Below are 25,000 nucleotides of genomic sequence, written 5' to 3' on the forward strand. Positions count from 1 at the left end.
GTCTCCAACGCACACGTACTCCAGCTCTCCGCCGTTTGAGTCGCTTCGCGTTCTCCTCCGTTTCGCCTCTCAAACCTTCGTTCACAATCACCAACAAGATGACCACAATCGTCGCCACATTTGCAATCATTCTCTTCTCTCTAGCAACTCAAGTGGTGAGCACAACATGCAGCACGATTTCATTCATGGTTGCTGCATGACTCATGCATTCGCGCCAAATCACAGTCAGCTGATTGCATGCAGACGAGATGGTAAGACTCACATTTGATTTGTTTTCATGCAGCGTGGAGACGTTTACTGCGGATTGAACGTCTAGTAAGTGCTCGACTTTCAGACCATGTGCGGTACTGAGTTTGCTTTACATGAGTTTCTCTGTCTAGCTGTCCCGACTGCTGTTGCACTACATCTGCTGGCAATATAATTACACATTACTGCTGCACTTGTTCACTGGCTTGGTGGGCAATGTAAGTCCCACCAACCGCTACAGACGGTTCGGCGCATAGTTATATCTGGTCATTTGAGTTCGTTCTCTTCAATGTTCATGCACCCACTGTCAACCTGACTTTGGCATTGTATATTCTAGTAGAGCTAGTCTGAGTTTCAACCCTACCATCCCTTCTCATTTCTACATACCCTTACCCCCTAGTTGCCCCTTTCTACCTCTTTCTTACCCCATATATGATCTCTTTAACCCCATTCTCTCACTCTTTCTCACTCTTCTCACCCCACCTCTTAATCCTTCCACCCTCTGTACCCCTACTCCTCCACCCTCTGTAAATCTACTCTTCCACCCTCTGTACCCCTACTCCACCCTCTGTACCCTACTCCACCCTCTTGTACCCTCTACCCCTCCACCCTCTTGTACCCTCTACTCCTCCACCCTCTTGGACCCCCTACTTCGGCCTCTACCCTCTTGTACTCCTCTACCCTCTTGTACTCCTCCACCTTCTTGTACCCCTACTCTTCCACCCTCTTGACCCTAATCCTCCTACTCCTGACTGGCCCGGCCATCTTTAGTACCATCAAGCAGCATAATGCTCTAATTGCATGCATTAGCGCTTCTGTTGTTTCATCTAGTTTTCTCATCGTTCTTGCCATCATTTTCTTTATTGCCGTTGCTGTTGTTTTGGGTGTATGGAGACGACGAGTTTACCTCGCCAGAACGACATACTACACGACCGTGCCACAATCTCAAGTGGTGACAACGAGCTATGGAACGACTTATGCGCCCTAGACTCTGCACTAACTGGCCGCTTTGTCAAGGGGTGAACGGTAATACAACGCATATATAGAAACTATTGCATGCTAGCAAAACGTCTGCACGGGCGTGTAGACACGTAGCGATGTGTGTCTCGTGTGTGTCCATTGTGCGCACTCGATAAACTTGGCTGCTGTTTGACGGGTCTGAGCATACGTACAATGAGTAGATATACTCATTGTTTTATAGTATAAGGCAATTGATTTTTGTCCAATACGCGCGAGCGCGCGCGCGCGTGTGTGTGTCACTGTGTGTGTGTGTGTGTGTGTGTGTGTGTGTGTGTGTGTGTGTGTGTGTGTGTGTGTGTGTGTGTGTGTGTGTGTGTGTGTCACTGTGTGTGTGTGTGTGTGTGTGTGTGTGTGTGTGTGTGTGTGTGTGTGTGTGTGTGTGTGTGTGTGTCACTGTGTGTGTGTGCACGCACGCGACGAATATCTGGTTACATGTCATGTGCATGCAATATGACCCAACTCATTGCAATACATTCATATTCACCACAAACAGACAAATTGCACTACATGTTGACCAGACATCTACCAATTACTAAGAATCACTGCAATCTGCCAACAAGTCTCCCTCACTTTTCTCTAGAATTTCAAACGGAACACTTTTCCATTTCTTGACAAGCTTTGCTTTTCCAGATAGGGTAAACTTAAAACTGGCACACTTCAATGAAGGCAGTTTCACACCGTTTCCAAACTGTGCCAACACACCCCAATCAGCAGTGCATTTTTTGCAGTATATCTTGCCCACGGAATCATATATCGGTTTCGGACTCTCTTTGATTTTGATCTTTGTATCCAACACACTGTCAGTCACCACATAGAATGTATTGATACGAGTGATGTCCGACGCCTTGCATGCAAACGTTCCACACAATTTGCAGTGGACTTTCACATCTGATGCTTTGCTGGTCTGACGTCTGAATCGAAGGTGCCTTTCTTTTTCATCAAGTTTCTTCAGCCTATCAAGCTGCCTTTTCTGAATTTCATTGTGCTGATCAGATTCAACTAGACGTTTCAGAGCCTGAGATGCATCATCCATTAGTGTCTGTCTGTATTTGTTGGCTTTTGCTTGCAATTCGTTCTGAGATCCTCGTGTTACAATCTCTACAAAGTGACTGGATGGGAGATGAACTCGAACTCGGCCTCGAGCTTGAACTTCAGCGATTTCACTTGTGACAGTTTCATATCGAATAACGAAACTGCACTCTGGTATATCAAGACCTTCTTCTCCAATTGTTGTTGATACTAATAGATTGCAGTTGCCAAGATCGAAGCTACAAATTGCCTCCAACTGCTCTGCTTTTGTCATCTGATCTCTCCTTTCACTTCCTCCTCCCACTAACCGCTTTGGATTGATAATTATCTTACTCAACTCGGGATCCTCATTGATCCATTTGACAACAGCAGATGTAAACTCACGCGTTTTCATAAACACGATTCCTCGTGCTTTATCAGATTTCTTGAATTCTTCAAGCAGCAGTCTCTTTAACTCGATTAGCTTTGGATTATCCGATGATCTGACTTGTTGCAACTCTAAAAATTGATCGACATTCACCTCTGCCTCATTGTTTATCAGTCTTCCCAACTTTGAATCACTTTCTGCCTTTACAGTTTCATTATAGAAAGTTCGACGAAGAAACTCTAGTGCCTCTTCTTTCCTCATGTCTTGGTAAATTTGTAAACATCGGTTGTAGACAATGAGATTTCTCACAAAGACAAGACCTTCATGATCACCTTCCTCTTCTAAAGCAACACGTCGCTGGTTGATTGCAGTCTCATACTTCAGTGATCCATACTCAAATGGCAGCTCCAAACGGCAACTTGACTTTCTTTGTATTTTTATCATGATTTCAACAATTTTGCAGTGAAAAGGATCACCAATCAAACGTTTGGCAACTGGCTTCATCTCAGTGTGAGGATGAGAAACATACTTGTATAATTCATCACAATTTTCTGTAACTTTTATGACTTCGAGTGCATCCAAGTTTGCACACAATGTCAACACATGACTTTCTGCATCTCGTGGAGTGCTCACCGAGCCAGCACCCAGAGTTGCTGTCATCCCCAACACACGAGGCAATGCAGCTTTCACTGCACCATCTTTACAACAAAGCTTTTGTTTGAGATAAATATCCATGACCTTCATGTATGGATGGTCCTTCTCAGTATGATGGCATTCATCCAGTACGAGCAGCAATGCATCAGACAATTTGATTTGTGGGTCACTCTCTCGTAAAGCATTGACCAAAATCATGGGAGTCATCACCACAATGTCATTGATTCTACTCTGTTCGTGCAATGTAGTCTCATCACTTTGGTCTCCACTGATTTGACCCACACTACAATTTTCAACATATTCACTGATGTATTTAGCTTGTTGGTCGACTAAATGATTTGTTGGCACAAGAAAGTAGATGCACGTGTTTGGTGCATCAACAGTTGATGTTTCTCGTGCTTCCATTAGCACATCAACACAATAGCTTGCAGCTACAAGAGTCTTGCCGCTGCCAGTAGGTGCACACACAATTGCATTATGACCCTTTGCTTCAGCTTTATGGATTTTATCAATTAGTTCCTTTTGATATGATCGAACCTGTTGCTTGACAAGCAATGCTTTCTTATCTAAACCATAATTAATATATTATTTAATTTAATAATGTTTAATTTAGTTGATATCAACTAAGTTACTTAGTGTTGGTTTACCTTCAGTTAGACTTGCAGCCAGAGTAGCATCTAGTTCGTCTGACATTGTAAGATCGTCAGTCTTTGTCCAATTGCTTGGAGCACAGGAAGGTTTTGTTGGTGAGAGTTCTGTGTCTTTGACGATTTCATGTGAATTTCGAGTTGATTTGCTGATTTCACTTGCTACATGTTAATGACGTGTCAGAATCAAGAATATGCACACACACACACACACACACACACACACACACACACACACACACACACACACACACACACACACACACACACACACACACACCATGCACACACACACACACACACACACACACACACACCATGCACATGCACACACACACACACACACACACACACACACACACACACACACACACACACACACACATGCACATGCACACACACACACACACACACCATGCACACACACACACACACACACACACACACACACACACACACATGCACACACACACACACACACACACACACACACACACACACACCATGCACACACACACACACACACACACACACACAGCACACACACACACACACACACACACACACACACACACACACACACACACACACACACCATACTCAGGTACAGACACACATATAGTGTAAGTATGTACCTGCTGCAAGTACAGCCACTTCATGATCTGCATCTACAAAACATACAGTTGCTGTCCGACCTGAAAGAAACACTTCGAATGTGTGTGTGTGTGTGTGTGTGTGTGTGTGTGTGTGTGTGTGTGTGTGTGTGTGTGTGTGTGTGTGTGTGTGTGTGTGTGTGTGTGTGTGTGTGTGTGCATCTAAGTCCACTTGTCAGTAAAATTCAAGCAACCTGAAAGTTCACAAGTCAATGACATTGTAGGAGGATCTGAAATTGAGCTAAACGTTGTTGTTTCATCCATGTCTGAATCTGAGAAAAAATCAGATCGACAGCCTTTTCCAACTGATGTAATGCCCTTAGGTTGTTCAGCTACAATTAATACATTACAAAATCAACACAAAATTCTGTATTACATTACATATGCTTACTGACTTGACGACCGTCCACTGATGGGACCAGATGTAGAAAAAGGATGAGACTCATGTCGTAGATTTTCTAGAGCAACCATGATGTCATGTCTATTCATTAATAATATTAAAATATTTTTGTTATTTAAAATCACCTCCTTCATGCTTTAGTTTACAATGAAGTCCGTCTCCACGTCTTGAAGTTTCCACAATATCAGAAAATTTAGCTCGACTAGACACATTTACAGACAAACTCAATTGCACGTTGAGAACAATAACTATAGATTTGTTGCTCACTTTTCTTTGTCATAACCACGTTTGAGTCTATTTGTAGCCTAATTAAGTTAAAAGTAATTAACTACATTCAACATGTCAACACATAGGGAAGTTACACAATACCCACACTTCCTGTTTACCTCCAGCAGTTTCTTTCTGTGTCCCAACGATTCGATGCCCAGTTCATGTTTTAGTTCGTTGTTTGTTAGTTCTAGCAGCATGTTTCCGTCTACGTTGTTGTCTAGAACAATGAAAGTGTTGGTTATAATGTTATTACTAGATACAAATGCATGCAAGCAGCTGGTCATGATCAGACATACAGCATCGACTCACCCAGAAACTTCTTGACTACATTTTGAGGCAGTTTTAGCTCGTGTTCAACAAAGGCAGCAACATTCTCTTCACTCCACTCATCTAAATATCCACAATCTCATACGACAATGATCACAAAGTAAGCAGTACATGCATAGGCAAATGCTCAAACTGCAACTGTCATGCAACAGTTTCGCTGCTTACTTGGTTCAATGTCTGTCCACAAGGTTTTCCTATTCGCTATGAACGCTGATCCACTGGCCATGGAGTGTTTGATTTCCTATGCAGCAATAAATGGTTGTTCCACCGAGAAGAGAGGAGAGCTTGCGTGCAGTCAGATAAACCGGTTCCCTGCAGATGAAAGGTATGGATGTGCAACACAGTTTTACGAGTGACTTGGGACTGCATGAGTCTGGGGACTGCATGAGTTTGGGGACTGCATGAGTTTGGGGACTGCATGACTCATGATTCACCACACACTTCCTTCTAGTAGGGAACGCTCTACCCACACTTCAAATAAGTCTACAATGTTTGTCTAACCTACTGTATCTGTGCAAGTGTCACCAAATGTGTACACTAGCTATTAAACAAAATCAAGTTAAACACTTTTATACAACTTCTATATTTTCAGTGAAAGTGTAAAAGAAGACTTCTAAATGTGATGAAAGTAGAACTGAAAGTATGCCCACACACATTGAAATTGACGTCTTTTGTTTTCACCTTCTCTGCTCTACCTTACATGGTAATGTTAGCACGTTCACCATTTGATGAGTTTGGCATACTAACAGTAAATAAAATCTTGTGCATTAACACTAACTTGACTAGTACAAGTCATCTTCACTGCCTTCATACACCTCAAATGGTACATGCTTCCATTTCTTAAAAGCTTTTGTCTTGCCTGATATGTTAAAAAGAAAGCTCAGGCACTTCAATGAAGGCAAATCTTTAGCATTTTCAAAAGTTGTCAGCACACCCCAGTTGGCACCACAATCCCTGCAGTAGATCTTGCCAACTTTGTTGTACATATGATTACTCTCTGTTCGATGTATTGTCATCTTTGCATTCAAACAGTCACCAGGTACCACATAGTTAGCCTCAATTCGTATAATATCTGATCCTTGGCACACATTAATGCCACATTGCTTGCATGTCAGATGAACATCTGCTGCTTTGCTGCCCTCTCGTTTCACTTTTAATTTTTCTGCCTTTATGTCCAAATGTTTGCGTCTCTCAATTTGTCGTCTGTGCATTTCATCTAAAACTGCAACGACATTAGATGCCTCATTCATGATCTTCTCTCTGTACTTGTTAGCTCTTGCATGAGATTCGTTGACTGATCCACGAGTGACAATTTCCACAAAGTGACTAGAACGGACACGAACACGAGCTCGACCTCGTGCTTGTACTTCTCCAACTTCACTCGTCACAATTTCATAACGAATAACAAAATTACACTCTGGAATATCCAGCCCTTCTTCCCCTATTGTTGTTGCAACTAACAGATTGCAGTATCCAGAGTCAAAGCTACAAATTGCTTGAAGCTGTTCAGCTTTTGTGATCTGATCTTTGAATTCACTGCCTTCACCTACCAAACGTACTGGAGTAATGATTGTATTCAGTTCATCATGATTCTTGATCCACTGCACAAGATAGGAGGTGAGCTCACGTGTCTTCATAAAAACCATTCCTTTGGCTTTCTCAGATGTCTGAAATTCTTTCAGCAAACAACACTTCAGAACATTTAGCTTTGGATTGGGCAGTGAACTTACTGATTCTAACTGTTGCAGTCGATCAACATTGTTCTGTCGTTCTTTCTGGATCAATCCTACCAACTTGGATTGACCTTCAGCTTCTGTGACCACATCACCAAATGCTCGACAAAGACAATCTAACGCTTCAACCTTCCCCATATCTTGATATACTTGTAAAGCTCGATTAAAACTAATCAACATCTTCACATAAAAAAGAGACTCATAATCTCCCTTCTCTTCCAATAGTTTACGATGTTGGTGGATAGTTGTCTCATACTCATCTGATCCATAATCATATGGCTTTTCCAACATCCCTGTTTTTCTTCGTATTCCTGTCATAATCTTTGTAGTTGCTAAACAGAATGGATCTTCCATTGGACGTTTGCCCACAGACAGCAGCTCAGTGTCAGGGTCAGAAACATACTGATACAGATCATCACAGTTCTCCATCACTTTGACAATTTCAGGTGCATCCAAGTTTGCACACAATGTCAGCACATGACTTTGGGCATCTCTTTGAGTGCTGGTTGATCCAACACCTAAAGTTGCTGTCATGCCTAACACACGAGGTAGAGCATGTCCTGCTTCACTGTAATCAAACTTTTCCTTGAAATAAATGTCCATAACATGCATGTATGGATGCTCTTTTTCTGTGTGATGACATTCATCAAAAATAATCAAAGACACATCAGATAACTTCACTTGAGGATTCTTCTCCTTCATGGCATTCACTAGAATCATTGGTGTCATCACTACAACATCACTGATATTTGTCTGTTCACAAAGCGTTGTTTCCATTACATCACCAGCTAATTGACCAACACGACAATTCTCCACACTGCTTCTTATAAACTTAGCTTGCTGATGAACAAGATGAACTGTTGGCACAATAAAGTAAACACATTTATTCTCTTCTCCAGCAGGAGATTTGCCTCGTGTTCTCATGATCACATCAGCACAGTAACTTGCAGCTACAAGAGTTTTCCCACTACCCGTTGGAGCACAAACAATTGCATTACAACCCTTTCCTTCAGCTTCCTTTATTTTCAAAAGCAACTCTTTCTGATACGGTCGAAGTTTGTAATTGACAGACAAAGCAGCAAGATCTATGGATGAAAGCAACCATACATACTTTACTACAATAGAACAATGTCAACATCTTCTTACTTTTTGTGACGCTTGCAACTCTGACTGTCTCTGTTCTTGCCATCATCTTATCTTCCATTAGTAGAGGATCATTTGAGGCAGACGCAAGTTTTGGTCTCTCTACCGTATTATCAAGTTTACCTTTGTCGGCTATAACACAATCCAATCAAAATCAAATCAATATTAAGTGACAGTTGCTCACAAATTACCTTCAACAAATGTTGCTACTTCTAACGTTTTCTCTAGTGAATCAACAGCTGCAGCTTCGTCCATCAGTCCTGGACCAGCATGAGTAGTTGCATGTCTTTCATTTGAGTCAGTTGAAGACAAACCAGAGACTTGAAGATTACCAAGTCCGACTACACCACTAGTGACTGCAATTTCAGCCGATACACTTAAACGATCTAAAATATTAAAACGTATTTGATATTAGCTTAAAACAACTGTGTGTAGCATCTGCGTCATGCAATGCATGATGCAACTAGAATTCAACAATTTTGTTAATTAAACATAAGAAATTCAAGAATGACCAAAATTCAAGCAAATGTTTGATATAAACTACCGCTTCCGGCATGATGGGAATCCTCATGTGCTGCTATGTTCCAACGTTTTCCATCACGTAGACATTTCTCCACAGCACACAACGTGCCGTCTTCAACTTGTAGCAACACATCACAGAATTTGTCAAATGATCCGGGACCTTGCGTACGCAGGAGGCGCAATAGATTGAGAGCGAGATCCGTTTCTGAGTCGTTTGACGTGCTGAAGCGCTCCTCTTCGTCATCATTAATGAGACACACGCTGTAGAGTCGAGAAAACAGTCGGTTGCGACGTGGGCGCAACTGCTGAGCGACCAACAGTAACTGGGGCCTCAAATGGGTTTCCCACTTTGGATCTCTTCGAAAGGCCATGCATAACCAAATGGAAGCGTCGACTGCAAAAGCCAATTTCAACTAGCGCGCACTGCATATGGTCTGGAGTCCTCGGTTAACATACGGGTTAGATGGTTATACGGGGTTTAACAGTAGAATGAAATTTGCTGATCTGGTGTGTGAAAACGGTAAGTACACACACACACATAGAGCTGCACTGCAACTTCATTACAATGTATTTAATATGTAGACATCACTACGTCAACATACATTATAACAACATCAACTATTATTATAAGTCATCTTCACTGCCTTCATGCACCATAAACGTTACATCTTTCCATTTGCCGAAGCTTCTCTTTTTTCCTGAAATGTTGAAAATAAAGCTTGCACACTTCAATGAAGGCAAATCCACAGCAAATTTGAAGTTGATCAGGACACCCCAATTGAAACCACAATCTCTGCAGTAGATTTTGCCAACTTTGTTGAATTTGGGATTGCTGCTGCTTCGATCTATTTTCATTCTTTTTTTCAAAACATCGCCAGGCACAATATAGTTGGTTTCAACTCGTATAACATCTGATCCTTGACACACAATTGTGCCGCATTGCTTGCATGTCAGCTGTACGTCAGATGATCTGCTGCCTTGCTGTTTGACTTTCAATGTCTCTGCCTTCAAGTTCAGCTTCTTGCGCCTTTCCATTTGTCGTTTATAAAGTTCATTCAAAATTTCATGTTTAGGTAGACGCTGAATGGCATTAGATGCCTCGTTCATGATCTTCTCTTTGTACTTGTTGCCTCTTGCATTAGTTTCATTAGCAGACCCACGAGTGACAATTTCCAAAAAACGAGATGCATGAAGACGAACACGAGCTCGACCTCGTGCTTGTACTTCTGCAATTTCATTTGTCACGATTTCATAACGAATAACAAAATTACACTCTGGAATATCCAGCCCTTCTTCCCCTATTGTTGTTGCAACTAACAGATTGCAGCATCCAGAGTCAAAGCTACGAATTGCTTGAAGCTGTTCAGCTTTTGTGATCTGATCTTTGAATTCACTACCTTCACCTACCAAACGCATTGGAGTGACAACTGGACTCAGTTCATCATGATTCTTGATCCACTGCACAAGATAGGAGGTGAGCTCACGTGTCTTCATAAAAACTATTCCTTTGGCTTTTCTTGATGTCTGAAATTCTTTCAGCAGACAACACTTCAGAGCATCTAGCTTTGGATTGGGCAGTGAACGAACTTCCTGCAAATACTGCAGTCGATCAACATTGTGCTGTCGTTCATTCTTGATCATTCCTACCAACTTGGATTGACCTTTAGCTTTCGTAACCACACTTCTGAATGATTGCCGAAGACAGTCCAACATCTCAGTCTTCTCCATGTCTTGATACACTAATAAAGCTCGATTAAAATCAATCAATATGTTTACATAAAAGAGAGATTCATAATCTCCCTTCTCTTCCAATGATTTACGATGTTGGTGGATAGCAGTTTCATACTCACGTGATCCATAATCATATGGCTTTTCCAACATCCCTGTTTTTCTTTGTATGTCCTTCATGATTTTTGCAGTTTCTAAAAGGAATGGATCTTCCATTGAACGTTTGCCCACAGACAGCAGCTCAGTGTAAGGGTGAGAAACATACTGATACAGATCATCACAGTTCTCCACCACTTTGACAATTTCAGGTGCATCCAAGTTTGCACACAATGTCAGCACATGACTTTGGGCATCTCTTGGAGTGCTGGTTGATCCAACACCTAAAGTTGCTGTCATGCCTAACACACGAGGTAAAGCATGTCCTGCTTCACTGTAATCAAACTTTTCCTTGAAATAAATGTCCATAACATGCATGTATGGATGCTCTTTTTCTGTGTGATGACATTCATCAAAAATAATCAAAGACACATCAGAAAACTGCACTTGAGGATTCTTCTCCTTCATAGCATTCACTAGAACCATCGGTGTCATCACTACAACATCACTGATATTTGTTTGTTGGCAAAGTGCTGTGTTTCCTTGATCACCAGTTATTTGAGTAACACGACAATTCTCCACACTGCTGTCTATAAATTTAGCTTGCTGATCAACAAGATGAACTGTTGGCACAATAAAGTAAACACATTTATTCTCTTCTCCAGCAGGAGATTTGCCTCGTGTTCTCATGATCACATCAGCACAGTAACTTGCAGCTACAAGAGTTTTCCCACTACCCGTTGGAGCACAAACAATTGCATTACAACCCTTTCCTTCAGCTTCCTTTATTTTCACGAGCAACTCTTTCTGATACGATCGAAGTTCAAGTTTTTCACTGATGTACAAATCAGCAAGATCTACAAAGAACAAAACATACGTCATACTTGTAACTTCTCACAGCACAGCAACATTAAGATTTACCTTCAGTAACAGCTTCTGCTCCAGCTGTCTCAGTTTTTGCAGTCGTTTCACTGTCCACTAGTACAGAATCATCTCCATCTAGTAAAGAAGATGCAATCTCTGGTGTTTCAGTTGGATTATCAACTTCACTTTCTACATCTATAAAACAATTAGTAAAAGTCAAAATTACCCATAACATTGAGAGTTGTGCAAAAGTTACATGTAGCACGTCTTTCAACTTCTAAATCTTTCTCTAGATCCGTTGAGTCAGCAGATGTACCTTTGTCCGTTTCTATAATACAAAAGTTGAATGTTCTCCCCCTAATTAAGTTACCAAGTGAAATGTGTACAGTACCTGCAAATTTGTACGATACACTCAAATCATCTATAATGTACAAGAGCATATAAAAGCATAAAGCACTATGTGACATCTCTGTGTCCTGCAAATCTACGATGTACCTAAAGGTTCAAGACTTCTGCTTGGCATCATTGTTGGCGGCACAGGAAGAGACGAGAATGATTCCAAGTCATCACTTGGATTGTCCATAAAAGATGACCGAAAATGCATAGACTTCTCAGTTGTATGTGAAGTGCTTCCTTGTGAGACACAAACCATCTCTACACTAACACTATTGATGCACACAATTTACATAAACAACTGACTTGACGATACATGGAGATCCGCTTTGGTATGAACACCAGAGTAAAAATCAGCTCTTGGATTTTCTACAAAAAAATTTTATAATGGGTGTTTGAGATGCAAATGAAATGACAACATCACCTGCAGTAGCAGTGGGTTCCCTTTCATTTCTCGATGCTGTTGGACCATCACGTTTCCTACAATTAATTACAGTCAACATGTTAGAAACAAGTTCTACACACACACACACACACACACACACACACACACACACACACACACACACACACACACACACACACACACACTCACACAACACACACACACACACACACACACATTCACACACACACACACACACACACACACACACACACACACACACACACACACACACACACACACACACACTAGTTTATATAATCCACTTCTGTTTACATATCACAGAGTCAAGGTATATGTCTACACAGTTGCATGCACCCAACCATCAATGCATTGTCCCTCATACAAGTCACCGCCAACTGTTAGCAACAAAGTTATCATGCAGACCTTCTAATTGACTTACCCATTTCCACCTCCAACTTCCTCTCTTAGTCTCTGAACAATCTGGAAACAACACAAAAATAACAATGACGTCACGCATGCTGAAACTGAAGACAAACAACTCCCACTTTTACTTACATCCCAAAGCTTCTTTCTCTTGCCAAGAGACTTGATACCCAAACCTTCGTCTATGTCCTTCTTCTCCAGCAGAAGTAACACTGCACCATCTATATGATTGTCTGACAATATAATATAATATATTTAAATTAGGCCACAAACCGTCGGACCGTATGAACTCACCCAACAATATCTCAGCAACATCCGACATCCCATCAACCTTGCAAACATACTCTCCAACCTCTTCTTTACTCCATTCATCTAAAAAGAGAGAAATCGATGAAAAACCACAGTGACAGGAAGTGTACATGTGCAGCACCTAGAGACTTCTTGTGAGCCATCAGTCATGTATATCTTAGTGCTGCTTGAAGGTTGTATACACACAAGGTCTTAGCACCACGAAATACAACAGAAGTACTGGCAATGACCTCAAGGGGCAATTACCAAGTGGGACTATTTATGCGGAGGAGTGAACCACCATGCAACATGACCACGCCTATCACGTGACCACAACCTATACTTCCGGTAGAAATCTATTCTGTATGTCTGACTCTACAATAACATCTAGTACAACAAAATATTATAATCTCAAAATATCTGACTGTGACGAGGGACACGAACCGAATCCGTCCGACGTTTCATAAAACCCGGAAACCACGTCGCCCGTCCCAAGACCTTCATTATTCATAAATCCCGTATCTGTACAACCATTGCCGTCGCCAGGCGTAGGACTAAACGTTCTCGGTGACGTAATCGGCGTCATGTCATCATGTTGCACCAAACTCACATCCCGGATCGGAACACCGACGTCACCCATCTCGCTCAACGACGTCACAACTCGATCAGAGACGGAAAACATCGACGTGCCACTCGAGTCCGACACGAGCGGCAATGTCTGGTCACAGCCACTGATTAGATCCGAATCGTCAATCGATCCTCGACTGTACACGGTCTCGTTGGCAAACTCGTCGAGCGATGGAATATTGACGCCCAAACAAGTGGCCGTGAGAGCCGTTGAGCTGAAGAGGTTGTCGGCATCCATACTCACAAAGTTGTCCTCCTCGCTGACGGGAGTCGACGACAATGTGGTCGTCTCGCTGCCGCTGTTCACGCCCGAGACAATCCGCGAATCATCGACGACATCGTCTTGCTGCTGGTTCTCGTTGACTTGATTCTCGTGTCCGCCCAGTTGCCACTGTGAGATGGTTGGCATGAGGACCATCGACTGACTGTCGTTGACGTTGTGCGACGCGTTAACAAGCCACTGCATCGGGACGTACACAACAGGTTGGTTGGTCGTTGCTCCCTCTTCATCGTGTGTCAAACCCTCCAGTATAGCAGTCGCACCCACATGAGCAAACTAGAAATATGTTAATATCAAAGGTCAATTAATACTAGTAATCAATTAATATCAATAATTAATATAAACCATAATTAAATAATAGCAACAATAATCAATTAATATCAACAATAATTAATTAGTACAAATAATCAAATCAATTAATAAAAATCATAAAATTAATTAATATTAACAATAATCAATTAATATCAACAATAATTAATTAGTACAAATAATCAAATCAATTAATAAAAATCATAAAATTAATTAATATTAACAATAATCAATTAATACCAATAATTAATTAATATAAATCATATAATTAATTAATATAAATCATATAATTAATTACAATTAACAATAATCAATTAATATCAACAACAATTAATTAATACCAATAATCAATTAATACCAATAATTAATTAATATAAATCATACAATACATTGAGTGTTGCATACCACGTCTCCTGTTGATACAATCGATTCGTTGCCGGTTGTCTCTTGCGTCACACGAAGATGATTTTGTATGTCGATTACGGTGGGGTAGAATGCACGGTCGCGCATGTCCGGACGCTCTTCGGATTCTGCAAATAATTCTTTTTCTACAAAGTCCTTGATGGCATGTTTCACCTCCAGAACCTCTAACATAGTGTGGAGATGAACGATTTGAATGATGCAAACGAATAATAGCCATGCAAGTTAGCAGAAAGGCAGACAAACTATTTACAAAGAGATAGAAGACTAGACAATCAAAGAGACAAAGAGACAACACCACAGGCTAACAGACAGACAGACAGACAGACAGACAGACAGACAGACAAACAGACAGACAAACAAACAGACAAACAGGCACACAGACAGATGACCACACAAACAGACAAACACACAAACAGACAGACAAACAAACAGACAGACACACAAACAAACAAACAGTAGACAGACAGACAAACAGACAAAGAGACAGACAGACAGACAAACAGTAGACAGACCGACAGACAGACAAACAGTAGACAGACCGACAGACAGACAAACAGGCAGACAGACAGACAGACAGACAAAAATATCAATTGCCCAATACCCACCTGTTACACCCTGTACAACAAGCTGTCGTAACCTCATCAAAACCCTTGCATCCATTCTCTGCGAACCGATCAGCTACCAACGACAACACAGTCAACCACCCAACTCACCCACCCGCCCACCACTCCACCCAACCTGCATCGTTGCCAACCTCTGCTTCTCTAACTCACGACCAACAGCAACGATCTCCAACCGAAGCTTCGCATTCGATGGAAAAAACCTCAAATCGTCCGTCAACGGCGGCTTACCATCCCCAAATATCTCATCCACAACAAACTTTGAAATCGCCAACTGAATGAGCCGACACTCGGTGAGTCCGCCCGTCACGAGCTCTCGGACTTTCTCCGAGACTCTCGGGTCTAACTCGCAATCCAACTCGGCGCCCTTACACTCGCCATCTTCCAACAGCATGATGTCCATCTCGTGGAACTCGTGGGCTTTCTCGGTCGGCAACTGCATGTACCACCGGGTCTCCCCGACGACGTTCTCCACACCCAACTCTCTCAACGCCCTCACCGACTTCTCACACGCACGTCGCTGCTGCCTCGAGTTCGCTCCCTTACTCACAGCAAACATCGGAAATTTTTTGACTTCCTTGATAGTAACGGTTGCCGGGCAACTGACGTAAACACGACTCTGTGATTTCCCGGATTGTCGTTTCCGGGCCGCATCCGCTCTGTCACTAGTCAATGCAGGAATGCCCGATGGACAGTCTTTAACGTTTGCGAGGAATGTTTCGCGTTTTGCGTGTTTTCTCTGCGTCCGACCCAATTGGCATTCCATCACCACTGCTCTCTGTGCTTTGTTGATGAACGGTGTGCCGTCGTAGGGTGCGTATTGGGATTTCCACATGATGCGCGATGACGGGTTTCCGAGGCCTCCCGCGGTCTGTCTGGTGCTCCATGTTGTGCCTGTTTGGCGGCTGTGAGCGAGTAGGACGCCTTCTAGGTCGTCTGAGGTGGTCACGTAGCCGCGGTAGGAGTCGCCGACGCGCTGGCATTCGATGAGTTTCTCTGTCCACGCCGGAAAGGCGTCGTCTGGAGGGAGAGAGAAGGAAAGGTATGACGTCATAGAGTTTGGGGGACCCGGTTGAGTTGATGTGATGAGGTGATGGTAGTTGTTGAGATGACGTGAAGAGGAGGCTAGGAGGAGAGGAACGTGTTCCGTTCATGCAATAAATACATGACAAAAAACGTGTTGATAGCAATCACGTTTGCCTCGCGTTTTGGACCTCGTGTCGCGCCAAATGGTAAAATTATTGTTATTAATTAATGATTTATATTTTGACAATGCATGGATTTTGCATCGAGTACATTGTACGCGTTTATCTAGTGTATAGAACACAAGTTCTAATTTCTCTGTCATTTTTGTGCTGGAGGCACTTCTTCAATCATAATGCGAGATACTGAATTCCATCCTGTGTAGCCATCATACTGTGCAACGTTATTACACTTTCCAATGTTGAATCCAATTGTGACTTGACCTGCTGGAATGTTCTCACAGTATCCCTCAATCTGTCTGTGACGGAGAGGATTATCATTAGCTGGATAACCATACACAACTCCCTCAATAGTCATAGGTCCACTGCACTCGTTACTGTTGAATGTAAAATACCATCGAGAACAGCAAGAACCACTGGTGCAGTAAACCCTGAGATTTCCTGCATAGGCAACACGTAGAGCTGAATTGCTGTCATGTTTCCTAAAATTACAGTTCTGTTGAAAAGAAAGCAGAAACAAGTCACACGTTGATAATTACAAACACAATTACATCAAGAACCTGAATCAGGCCGCTGTCCTTCCCATCCTCTCTGGTCCACACACACTGTTTCCAGTTGAGCTTCACGGCTTCTCCTGTTTCTCCTTTTCTTCCTGTTTCTCCTTTCCTGCCTTGTTCTCCTCTTATTCCTTGCGGACCTATCTTCCCAGCATTACCTTTACCACCGACATCTCCAACTAATCCTCTCTCTCCCTTCAATCCTTTTTCTCCTTTCATTCCATCTCGTCCGGGTGATCCGTGCAACCCAGGTGATCCAGGTACTCCTGGAACACCAGCAGGCACACATGTCTACTCAATAAACAAAATCACATACAAACATTTGTGACATATTTTAATTACTACTTGATGAATCATCATAACCTGCTGATTTCTCTCATCTGACACACTTTGAGCACCACAAGTAGCAATGACTTGAATGACCACAATAATTGTCACAAACAATGAAAACATGATGACCGATATCCTCGATACTGATGATGAAGTGAGCTGGTGAGCTGCTCTTATATACTCCTCCTCACACACCCACATCCGGAAAAGGTGTAATCCAGTCTGGAATTGAACCTTTCCAAGTAATCTAATGTTTCCAACACAAAAGACGCTCTCAATTAGTTTCCATAGCCAGACCCTCCCACTTCAATTTCTTGTGACCAGCTCCCCATGTTGTCATTGTCATAGATGAGGTAGCATGCTTCTCAAACACTCTATTTCCATTGATCTCCCACATTGTCACACACAACACCTGAAGTGTGCAAATCATCCTAACTGATTGCAGGTAACATCAAACGAGAAGAACTAAAGAACCATAATTCCATAAATGTTGCCAATGATCAAATTTACACTCACACTTCTACAGACTTTATAGCCACACAAAGCAACAGCAGTGCATGATTTGTACTGTGTTACACTATAGACATGCAATCTATTGGGACAATCAGCGAATACTGTCATCAGACAGTCACAAGATAATAACACCTCGTAGCCCCACCAGCTCAGCAACAAAGAACAAACGAGTACGACTACTGAAACTATAAACGACACGTTTGTAAGCCAATCTACAAACGTATATGTTCCAGACCCCCGTTAAAAAATTCTTGTATTAGTAGCAAGAGCAGTTCACTCACTTTTTTCTTGCCATGGCCAAGAGAAGAAGACGTGTTTCACTGGAAGAGCAGAGAGAGTTCATAGAGACTGTGAGGAGCATCTCACCTGCCAGCAGCTCACCTAATACCAAAGATATTTACAGAGAGAGAGATAAGTGCAGAGAATCATCGCCATCAATGAGACGTGTTGTGATATCATGAGCCAGAGGTGAAAGGCAGGTTAACTGAATAACATCATTCTTGGTCATCACATCCAAAGAAATTGCTGCAGACTACCAATCACTCTCCGTCTGTAAGACTCACATAATTATTAGTTTATCTGGGCCACAAACCATTAGCCCAACAACCTAACAGATAATACTGTATGTATGTATACAGAAAGTCTGATTAAAAATTCAAAAATTGAATGTGAATCACAAAGTGTCTCAAGTTGAACTCAAAAGAACTTGTAGGTAATGCCGTACTGTATTGATTTGCATGCACACTGATTTACATACCGACTCGTGTGTGTGTGTGTGTGTGTGTGTGTGTGTGTGTGTGTGTGTGTGTGTGTGTGTGTGTGTGTGTGTGTGTAGTATCTCGCTTGACAGCAGTTCACCAGCTACGAAAGTGATCGAGAAAGAGAGAGAGATGCTTGTGCAAAGAATCAATGCCATCAATACAACGTATTGCAATGTGATTGTCATGAGCTAGAGGTGAAAGGCAGTCAACTGAATAACATCATTCTTAGTCACCACATCCAAACAAATTGGTGCAGACTACCAATCACTCTACATCTATAAGACTCACATAATATTAGTTCATCTGGGTCACAGAGCATTAGACCAACAACACAACACAATAACACACAGAAAGTCCGATTGAAAAAATGAATCACAAAGTGTCTCAAGTTGAACTCAAAGAACATAGGATTTGTATTGATTTACATGCACACTGATTTATATCTCTATTATATGCAATACATACAATATAAAAGAATGAAGGATGCATCTCTACGTGTGTGTGCGTGTGTGTCAATAGTTGGAGTTTCATTGGGGATTTGTTGTCCCCATTTAGGTGTCTGTGAGGTAGTACTCCATTGTGTTGATTCTCTGTTGAAGCCGAACGCCGAGACGATTTTGTCTGTGTGTGAGGTGTGCGGCCAACTGTTCGCATCGATACTCTCTACATACAAACAGTAACAGCGGAAATTACGTTACAATAGCTTGTTTGTATCTCAATGCCTTGTCTGTCCGTCCGTCAATCTGTACATCAACTGTCTCGCCATCCGTCTGTCTGTCTGTCTGTCTGTCTGTCCATCCATCTGTCTGTTTGTCTGTCCATCCATCTGTTTGTCTGTCTGTCTGTCTGTCCATCCATCTGTTTGTCTGTCTGCCTGTCTGTCTGTCTGTCTGTCAGTCTGTCTGTCTGTCCATCCATCTGTTTGTCTGTCTGTCTATCAGTCTGTCTGTTTGTCTGTCTGTCCATCTGTCTGTCTGTCTGTCAGTCTGTCTGTCTGTCCATCCATCTGTTTGTCTGTCTGTCTATCAGTCTGTCTGTTTGTCTGTCTGTCCATCTGTCTGTCTGTCTGTCTGTCTGTCTGTCTGTCCATCCATCTGTTTGTCTGTCTGTCTGTCTGTCTGTCTGTCTCCCTCCCTCCATGTTTTTCTCTGTTTGCTTGTACACACACATCACTTCATGTACACAATCAATCCCCATTTCACTTCACACCCATCAGTACCCTCTCCATCCCACCATCCACTTACCTCGGTATCAATCCACATTCACACGCTACTGTCCGAGTCGGCAGCTTGTTGTCAACAAATCCATTACTACAACAAACACACGACGTCTCTTATCAACACAAACAAACAAAACTCATCACAACTCATATCAAACCTTGCGGATGCCAACACGTCCTCAGGCTGTTGTGGAATCATAAAAACAGCTGCAAGCATGTCGACAGTGAGACTCGGCACGGACTCGTCTTCGTCTCTAGAACAAAACGACGTCATAGAAATTATGTTAGATGAGTGGAGTGTGTAGCTGTGTGTTCTGACTCAAAGTCAAGAGGAGTGTCGTCTGGAGGAAGACTGTCCAATGGCTGTGGTGTCTCGAATGGCAGCAAAGAGTCACTGCCAAATGGATCACTCCTATATGAGAGTAGAAATTCAAATGAGTAAGTAAAAATGGACAAACAGAAACAGACAGACAGAAACAAAGAAACAGACAGACCACCAGGCAGACAGACAGACGAACAGGCAGACAGACAAACAAACCAACAAACAGACAAGCAGACAAACAGACAAACAAACAGACAGACAAACAAACAGACAGACAAACAAATAAATAGACAAACAGACAGACAAACAGACAGACAAACAGACAGACAAACAGACAGACAGACAAACAGACAGACAGACAGACTACCGTATTCACCCATAATAACGCCCTACCGAAATAATGCCCATGCCCGTATATACGCCCATGCCCAAGTATAAGCCCAGGATACGCATGTGCAGACAAAACAAAATGGGGTCCGTAGACACATTCGTCTCCGTCTGCATAGTACGTGTTTAGTTTCTGCATGTATGCTGATGCTGTATGGATACCAGTACCTTTGATCTTGCAGCTGAATAATTGCAAGCATTTGTGGTATTTCTGTCTTCAAGTATTTAGATGATGACTGGCCAGACAACAGCATATTGCAACCATGTATACGCCTAGGACCAAAATAACGCCCATGCCCTAGTATACGCCCAGAAAAAAAGTGTTTCTTTTCTATACGCCCAGGGCGTTATTACGGGCGAATACGGTAGTTTGTGAGGTGTATTGACCCTATTGGGTCTCTGAAACATTTTAAATAGTTTTGGTTGTAATAGAATTCATTTATGAAAATATATGAAAAAGACAGACAGACAGACAGACAGACAGACAAAAATATATTGTAGTTGCTTTGCTTAGATAGTGTATAATAGTTCAATGTTTGAAAATATATGTATTGACAGACTGACAGACAGACAGACATACAAACATACAGACATACGGACAGTCAAACAGACAAACAGTCAACCATACAGACAGACAAACAGACAGACAAACAAACAAACAGACAAACATACATACAGACAAACATATAGACAGACAAACAGACATACAACAAACAGACAGACATAAACAAATAGACAAACAACCAAGCAACGTACACACACACACACACACACACACACACACACACACACACACACACACACACACACACACACACACACAGTCAGACAAACAAACCAATCAACCAGAAATCATCCCAAACAACATCACCACATGCCCCTGGCCCCCTGCCCATCTACATCACTTCCTCACCATCTGGGCAACCAAACCGACGAGAAAGACGGCACAGAACTCGCAGCCACAAGACTCTGACATGGAAACGTCTTCCACTGCATGAAACCAGGAATCACATCCTACACAGTCAATAGATTAAACCCCGACAAACAAGTGATAATTAATGGTACAGTACAGTACAGTACAGTGCAGTGCAACCGCAATTATTCTGTCAGTGGAAGCTAAAATTGTCCAGATAACCAAAGTCGGGATAAATGAAATGGTGTGGTGACTTCCTTGAGGCTCAGTCATACATTGACAGTCAAATACACAATAAACAATTAATTAATTAATATACATCAATAATTAATTAATTAATACAGTAATAATAATTAATTGATTAATATCAAACAATAATTAATTAATTGATATACAACAATAATTAATTAATATACAGTAATAATTAATTAATTGATATCAAGCAATAACTGATTAATTAATATACAGCAATAATTAATTAATATACAGCAATATTAGGTCAACAACGACTCAACATGTTTACACATTCAACAATTAGATGCTAAGTCCTCTACGGTTCCAATTTTGAAGTAACTTCACAAGCTTCCATGTTGGAATGACATCACGCGAGAAACACGTGAAACACATGTGCTTTTTAAGCGGGAATAAACTTGTCTGGATTATTGAAATCCGAATAATCGTGGTTGTATTGTATTGACTTACTTCTCTGTCGAGGTCTAAACGAGTTGTTGCTCTTGCTTTCTCTCTTGTTGTTTGAGTAGGATAGAGAGGTTGTGGGGAGAAGCGGTAGTAGTCGTCGATTTCTGAGTAGGGCAGCATTGGGTGGAATCTCTGGAGGGCGGGAACTGGACTCTACGTGTCAGAAAGTATTATGGTAAAACTTGTGTCACTGTGTTTTATTGTTTGACTCACTGTTGGTTCGTCTGTCTGTTTGTTGGTCAATCTTTCTGTCGTTCTATCTGCCAGTTAGTGTGTCTGTCTGTCTGTCAATCTGTCTGTCCACCAACTTACCTGTCAAACAATGATTCATATTGTTTGTCTGTCAGCCTGTCTGTCCATCAACCTGTCTGTCTGTCACTGTGTCTGTCTATCAACTTGTCTGCCCATCAGCCTGTCTGTCTGTCTGTCACCATGTCTGTCTATCGACTTGTCAGTTCATCAACCTGTCTGTCAATCAATCAGTGATTCACGTTGTCTGTCTGTCAGCTTGTCTGTCCATCAGCCAATTGTCCATTTTTATCTGTCCATTAATAAGTCTGTCCGCTTGTCTGTCCACTACTGTCTGCTGCTCTATCCATCCAATGACCTACTTTGTCCGTTGATCTACATCCACCACATAACCCGTCTGTTCCGCTAATTGTGATTTACTTACAAATATATGCAGTTCAGGATACTGAACGGTTGCTGTGAGGTTAGATGGTGGTGGCAAAATTGACACAGTGGAGTCTTCTGTTGGTGACTCTTGGACTTCTCTTTGTGACGAAGGAGAAGAGGGAAGTAAAAGGTTGTCTATGAGAGGTAGCTGTTGATTTGCAGTGCCATCCAGGTGAGCAAGTTCATCCTTGATATGGTACAGTACAAACATTGCAAGTTGTACATGCAACAAACAGACAAAACAGACAGACAAACAAACAGACACACAAACAGACAGACAGACAGACAGACAGACAAACAGACAGACAAACAGACAGACAAACAAACAGACAGACAAACTGACAGACAAACTGACAGACAGACAGATGGACAGACAAATGGATACAGGAACAGACAGACAGACAGACAGACAGACACACAAACAGCAAACAATATACGCAACAAAAGCAAGCAGATTGACAAACAAATACAAAAACACAAATTGACAGGCAAACAAACAAACAGAAAGACAAACCCAAATACAGAAATCAACGAACACAAACACACACACACACACACACACACACACACACACACACAAACTGACCAACACAGCTACACATCAAATACACAGCCATACAGCATACCTCAGCTCCACTGCGTAGCTCATGTCTCAGACCCGGTTGTTTATACTCCATTGCAGTTGTAAACAACAGAGCACGATAGCCAAGCAAATGATACTCTATTGGATGCTACACCAAACAAGACACAAAGCAAAAAATTACAAAATTATAAAAAATTATTATTACAACAAAATTATAAAAAATTACAATAAGAATGTAAATAAAGTTACAATAAAAATGTAAAAAAATTTACAATAAAATTGCAATAAAGCATTAAATTTTTTTTAAATTAAAAAAAATTACAAAAAATATAAAAACAAAAAATTACAAAAAATTACAAAAAATAAAAAATAATTACAAAAAATTACAAAACAAATTATAAAAAATTACAAAAATTACAAAAATAATTACAAAAAATTACAACAAAATTATTAAAATTACAAAATTACAAAAATAATTACAAAAAAATTACAACAAAATTATTAAAATTACAAAATTACAAAAATAATTACAAAAAAAATTACAAAAAATTACAAAAATATTTTAAAATATTTTAAAATATTACAAAAAATTACAGAAAAATTACAGAAAAATTTTAAAAATTACAAAAACTACAAAACAATTACAAATTAATTCATCAATCTATTTCTAACGTATTAAAATGTGAGTGCAGCTGACCGAGATGTGGACGAATGGAACGAATATGGATGTTTTTATTTGACCTTGTGGTGGCTGCACTGCACAGGGACCCAGTGAGGTGTCAGTAGGCTGAAATAAGGAGACACGATGATGTTATGTTATAATGGGGAAAAAGTTGATTTAACTAGTTTGTTGATATTAATTAGTGCAGCTGTGGTGTCTTTCGTGTCTGTGTGTTCTTGATGTGTTCTTCGTCTGTCTGTCTGTATGTCTGCTTGTTTGTCCATCTGTCTGTCTGTCTGTCTGTTTGTTTGTCCATCTGTCTGTCTGTCTATTTGTCCGTCCATATGTTGACTGCAATGTTGTAGGCCAAGTCCATTAATGTGTTATAATTTGCTTAGTTATGAAGGACTGGTAGATATTTGAAAGTTTCCTGTACATACGTAGAGTTTTGATGATAATAAATGAATCTGTCTGTCTGTCTGTCTGTCTGTCTGTCTGTCTGTCTGTCCATCCGTCTGTCTGTCTGTCCGTCTCTCCATCTGTCTGTCTGTTTGTACATCTGTCTGTTTGTCTGTCTGTCTGTCTGTGTCTGTTTGTCTCTCTGTCTGTCTCCTCATCTGTCTGTCTGTCCATCCGTCTGTCTGTCTGTCCATCTGTCTGTCTGTTTGTCTGTCTGTCTGTGTCTGTTTGTCTGTCTGTCTCTTCAT

General features: G+C 41.3%; 6 protein-coding genes across 9 annotated transcripts in view; 1 reads left to right on the forward strand and 5 right to left on the reverse strand.

The window, feature by feature from the left end:
* The first annotated feature begins 4 nt into the window (after positions 1-4).
* On the forward strand, positions 5-1,452 carry LOC134193133 (uncharacterized). The gene is made up of 4 exons (XM_062661930.1): positions 5-155; positions 284-315; positions 381-464; positions 1,078-1,452. The coding sequence occupies exons 1-4, from the start codon at positions 99-101 to the stop codon at positions 1,232-1,234; spliced, it is 330 nt and encodes a 109-aa protein (XP_062517914.1). The 5' UTR covers positions 5-98; the 3' UTR covers positions 1,235-1,452.
* A 213-nt stretch (positions 1,453-1,665) lies between these two features.
* Positions 1,666-5,945, reverse strand: LOC134193152 (ATP-dependent RNA helicase DHX58-like). Its single transcript, XM_062661952.1, has 10 exons — positions 5,779-5,945; positions 5,596-5,676; positions 5,403-5,503; positions 5,284-5,321; positions 5,142-5,218; positions 5,012-5,074; positions 4,811-4,948; positions 4,599-4,631; positions 3,964-4,125; positions 1,666-3,882 (listed from the first exon to the last, which is right to left on the reverse strand). Exons 1-10 carry the CDS (start codon positions 5,837-5,839, stop codon positions 1,799-1,801), a joined length of 2,838 nt encoding a protein of 945 aa, XP_062517936.1. The 5' UTR covers positions 5,840-5,945; the 3' UTR covers positions 1,666-1,798.
* Positions 5,946-6,052: 107 nt separating this feature from the next.
* Positions 6,053-8,608, reverse strand: LOC134193044 (interferon-induced helicase C domain-containing protein 1-like). The gene is made up of 2 exons (XM_062661827.1): positions 8,493-8,608; positions 6,053-8,431 (listed from the first exon to the last, which is right to left on the reverse strand). Exons 1-2 carry the CDS (start codon positions 8,548-8,550, stop codon positions 6,396-6,398), a joined length of 2,094 nt encoding a protein of 697 aa, XP_062517811.1. The 5' UTR covers positions 8,551-8,608; the 3' UTR covers positions 6,053-6,395.
* Positions 8,609-9,561: 953 nt separating this feature from the next.
* Positions 9,562-13,474, reverse strand: LOC134192809 (ATP-dependent RNA helicase DHX58-like). 2 transcript variants are annotated; one of them, XM_062661568.1, is made up of 11 exons: positions 13,355-13,474; positions 13,219-13,296; positions 13,057-13,157; positions 12,941-12,981; positions 12,517-12,572; positions 12,399-12,461; positions 12,195-12,332; positions 12,091-12,120; positions 11,956-12,027; positions 11,757-11,894; positions 9,562-11,692 (listed from the first exon to the last, which is right to left on the reverse strand). In XM_062661568.1, the coding sequence occupies exons 1-11, from the start codon at positions 13,374-13,376 to the stop codon at positions 9,636-9,638; spliced, it is 2,796 nt and encodes a 931-aa protein (XP_062517552.1). In that variant the 5' UTR covers positions 13,377-13,474; the 3' UTR covers positions 9,562-9,635. The 2 variants fall into 2 exon arrangements, with proteins under 2 accessions (XP_062517552.1, XP_062517551.1); XM_062661567.1 differs by having other exon boundaries at positions 13,219-13,472.
* Positions 13,475-13,553: 79 nt separating this feature from the next.
* Positions 13,554-16,635, reverse strand: LOC134192810 (calcium-responsive transcription factor-like). Its single transcript, XM_062661569.1, has 4 exons — positions 15,590-16,635; positions 15,457-15,529; positions 14,834-15,015; positions 13,554-14,395 (listed from the first exon to the last, which is right to left on the reverse strand). The coding sequence occupies exons 1-4, from the start codon at positions 16,523-16,525 to the stop codon at positions 13,616-13,618; spliced, it is 1,971 nt and encodes a 656-aa protein (XP_062517553.1). The 5' UTR covers positions 16,526-16,635; the 3' UTR covers positions 13,554-13,615.
* Positions 16,636-16,697: 62 nt separating this feature from the next.
* Positions 16,698-25,000, reverse strand: part of LOC134193131 (cilia- and flagella-associated protein 221-like) — a 15,806-nt gene continuing 7,503 nt past the window's right edge. Inside the window, exons 15-23 of one of the 3 annotated variants that reach the window (XR_009972016.1) lie at positions 24,330-24,419; positions 23,676-23,780; positions 23,048-23,236; positions 22,378-22,527; positions 21,676-21,776; positions 18,355-19,022; positions 17,594-18,025; positions 17,234-17,521; positions 16,698-17,169 (exon numbers count right to left, since the gene is read on the reverse strand). Coding sequence is in view for 2 of the 3 variants with exons in the window: in XM_062661926.1 (XP_062517910.1) it covers positions 19,386-19,497; positions 20,079-20,144; positions 20,212-20,307; positions 20,373-20,465; positions 21,676-21,776; positions 22,378-22,527; positions 23,048-23,236; positions 23,676-23,780; positions 24,330-24,419 (1,002 nt within the window). In the remaining variant the exon portion in view is untranslated. Of the gene's footprint in view, positions 17,170-17,233; positions 17,522-17,593; positions 18,026-18,354; positions 19,023-19,218; positions 19,498-20,078; positions 20,145-20,211; positions 20,308-20,372; positions 20,466-21,675; positions 21,777-22,377; positions 22,528-23,047; positions 23,237-23,675; positions 23,781-24,329; positions 24,420-25,000 lie in introns of those variants that run through there. The other 2 variants (XM_062661926.1, XM_062661927.1) reach the window with 2 other exon arrangements.

The sequence above is a fragment of the Corticium candelabrum genome, chromosome 17 (genome assembly GCF_963422355.1).
Source record: "Corticium candelabrum chromosome 17, ooCorCand1.1, whole genome shotgun sequence".
Classification (NCBI taxonomy): Eukaryota; Metazoa; Porifera; class Homoscleromorpha; order Homosclerophorida; family Plakinidae; genus Corticium; species Corticium candelabrum.

Bases quoted from the DNA above. Each gene is read 5' to 3' on its own strand.
- LOC134193044 (XM_062661827.1), bottom strand. From the start codon at position 8,550: ATGGAAGATAAGATGATGGCAAGAACAGAGACAGTCAGAGTTGCAAGC. The intron at 8,432-8,492 runs GTAAGAAGATGT...TTTCATCCATAG, and splicing joins AGTTGCAAGCGTCACAAAAA to ATCTTGCTGCTTTGTCTGTC.
- LOC134192810 (XM_062661569.1), bottom strand. From the start codon at position 16,525: ATGACGTCATACCTTTCCTTCTCTCTCCCTCCAGACGACGCCTTTCCG. The intron at 15,530-15,589 runs GTTGGGTGGAGT...TGTCGTTGGTAG, and splicing joins AGAGGTTGGCAACGATGCAG to CTGATCGGTTCGCAGAGAAT. The intron at 14,396-14,833 runs GTATGCAACACT...ACATATTTCTAG, and splicing joins TTGTATCAACAGGAGACGTG to TTTGCTCATGTGGGTGCGAC.
- LOC134192809 (XM_062661567.1), bottom strand. From the start codon at position 13,345: ATGTACACTTCCTGTCACTGTGGTTTTTCATCGATTTCTCTCTTTTTA. The intron at 12,573-12,940 runs GTAAGTCAATTA...AATTAATTGTAG, and splicing joins GAAGTTGGAGGTGGAAATGG to GAAACGTGATGGTCCAACAG. The intron at 12,121-12,194 runs GTACATCGTAGA...TGTACATTATAG, and splicing joins CAGAAGTCTTGAACCTTTAG to ATGATTTGAGTGTATCGTAC.
- LOC134193133 (XM_062661930.1), top strand. From the start codon at position 99: ATGACCACAATCGTCGCCACATTTGCAATCATTCTCTTCTCTCTAGCA. The intron at 316-380 runs GTAAGTGCTCGA...TTCTCTGTCTAG, and splicing joins TACTGCGGATTGAACGTCTA to CTGTCCCGACTGCTGTTGCA. The intron at 465-1,077 runs GTAAGTCCCACC...TGTTTCATCTAG, and splicing joins TCACTGGCTTGGTGGGCAAT to TTTTCTCATCGTTCTTGCCA.
- LOC134193152 (XM_062661952.1), bottom strand. From the start codon at position 5,839: ATGGCCAGTGGATCAGCGTTCATAGCGAATAGGAAAACCTTGTGGACA. The intron at 5,504-5,595 runs GTGAGTCGATGC...TCATTGTTCTAG, and splicing joins TGTAGTCAAGAAGTTTCTGG to ACAACAACGTAGACGGAAAC. The intron at 4,126-4,598 runs GTACATACTTAC...ATTAACATGTAG, and splicing joins AGTGGCTGTACTTGCAGCAG to CAAGTGAAATCAGCAAATCA.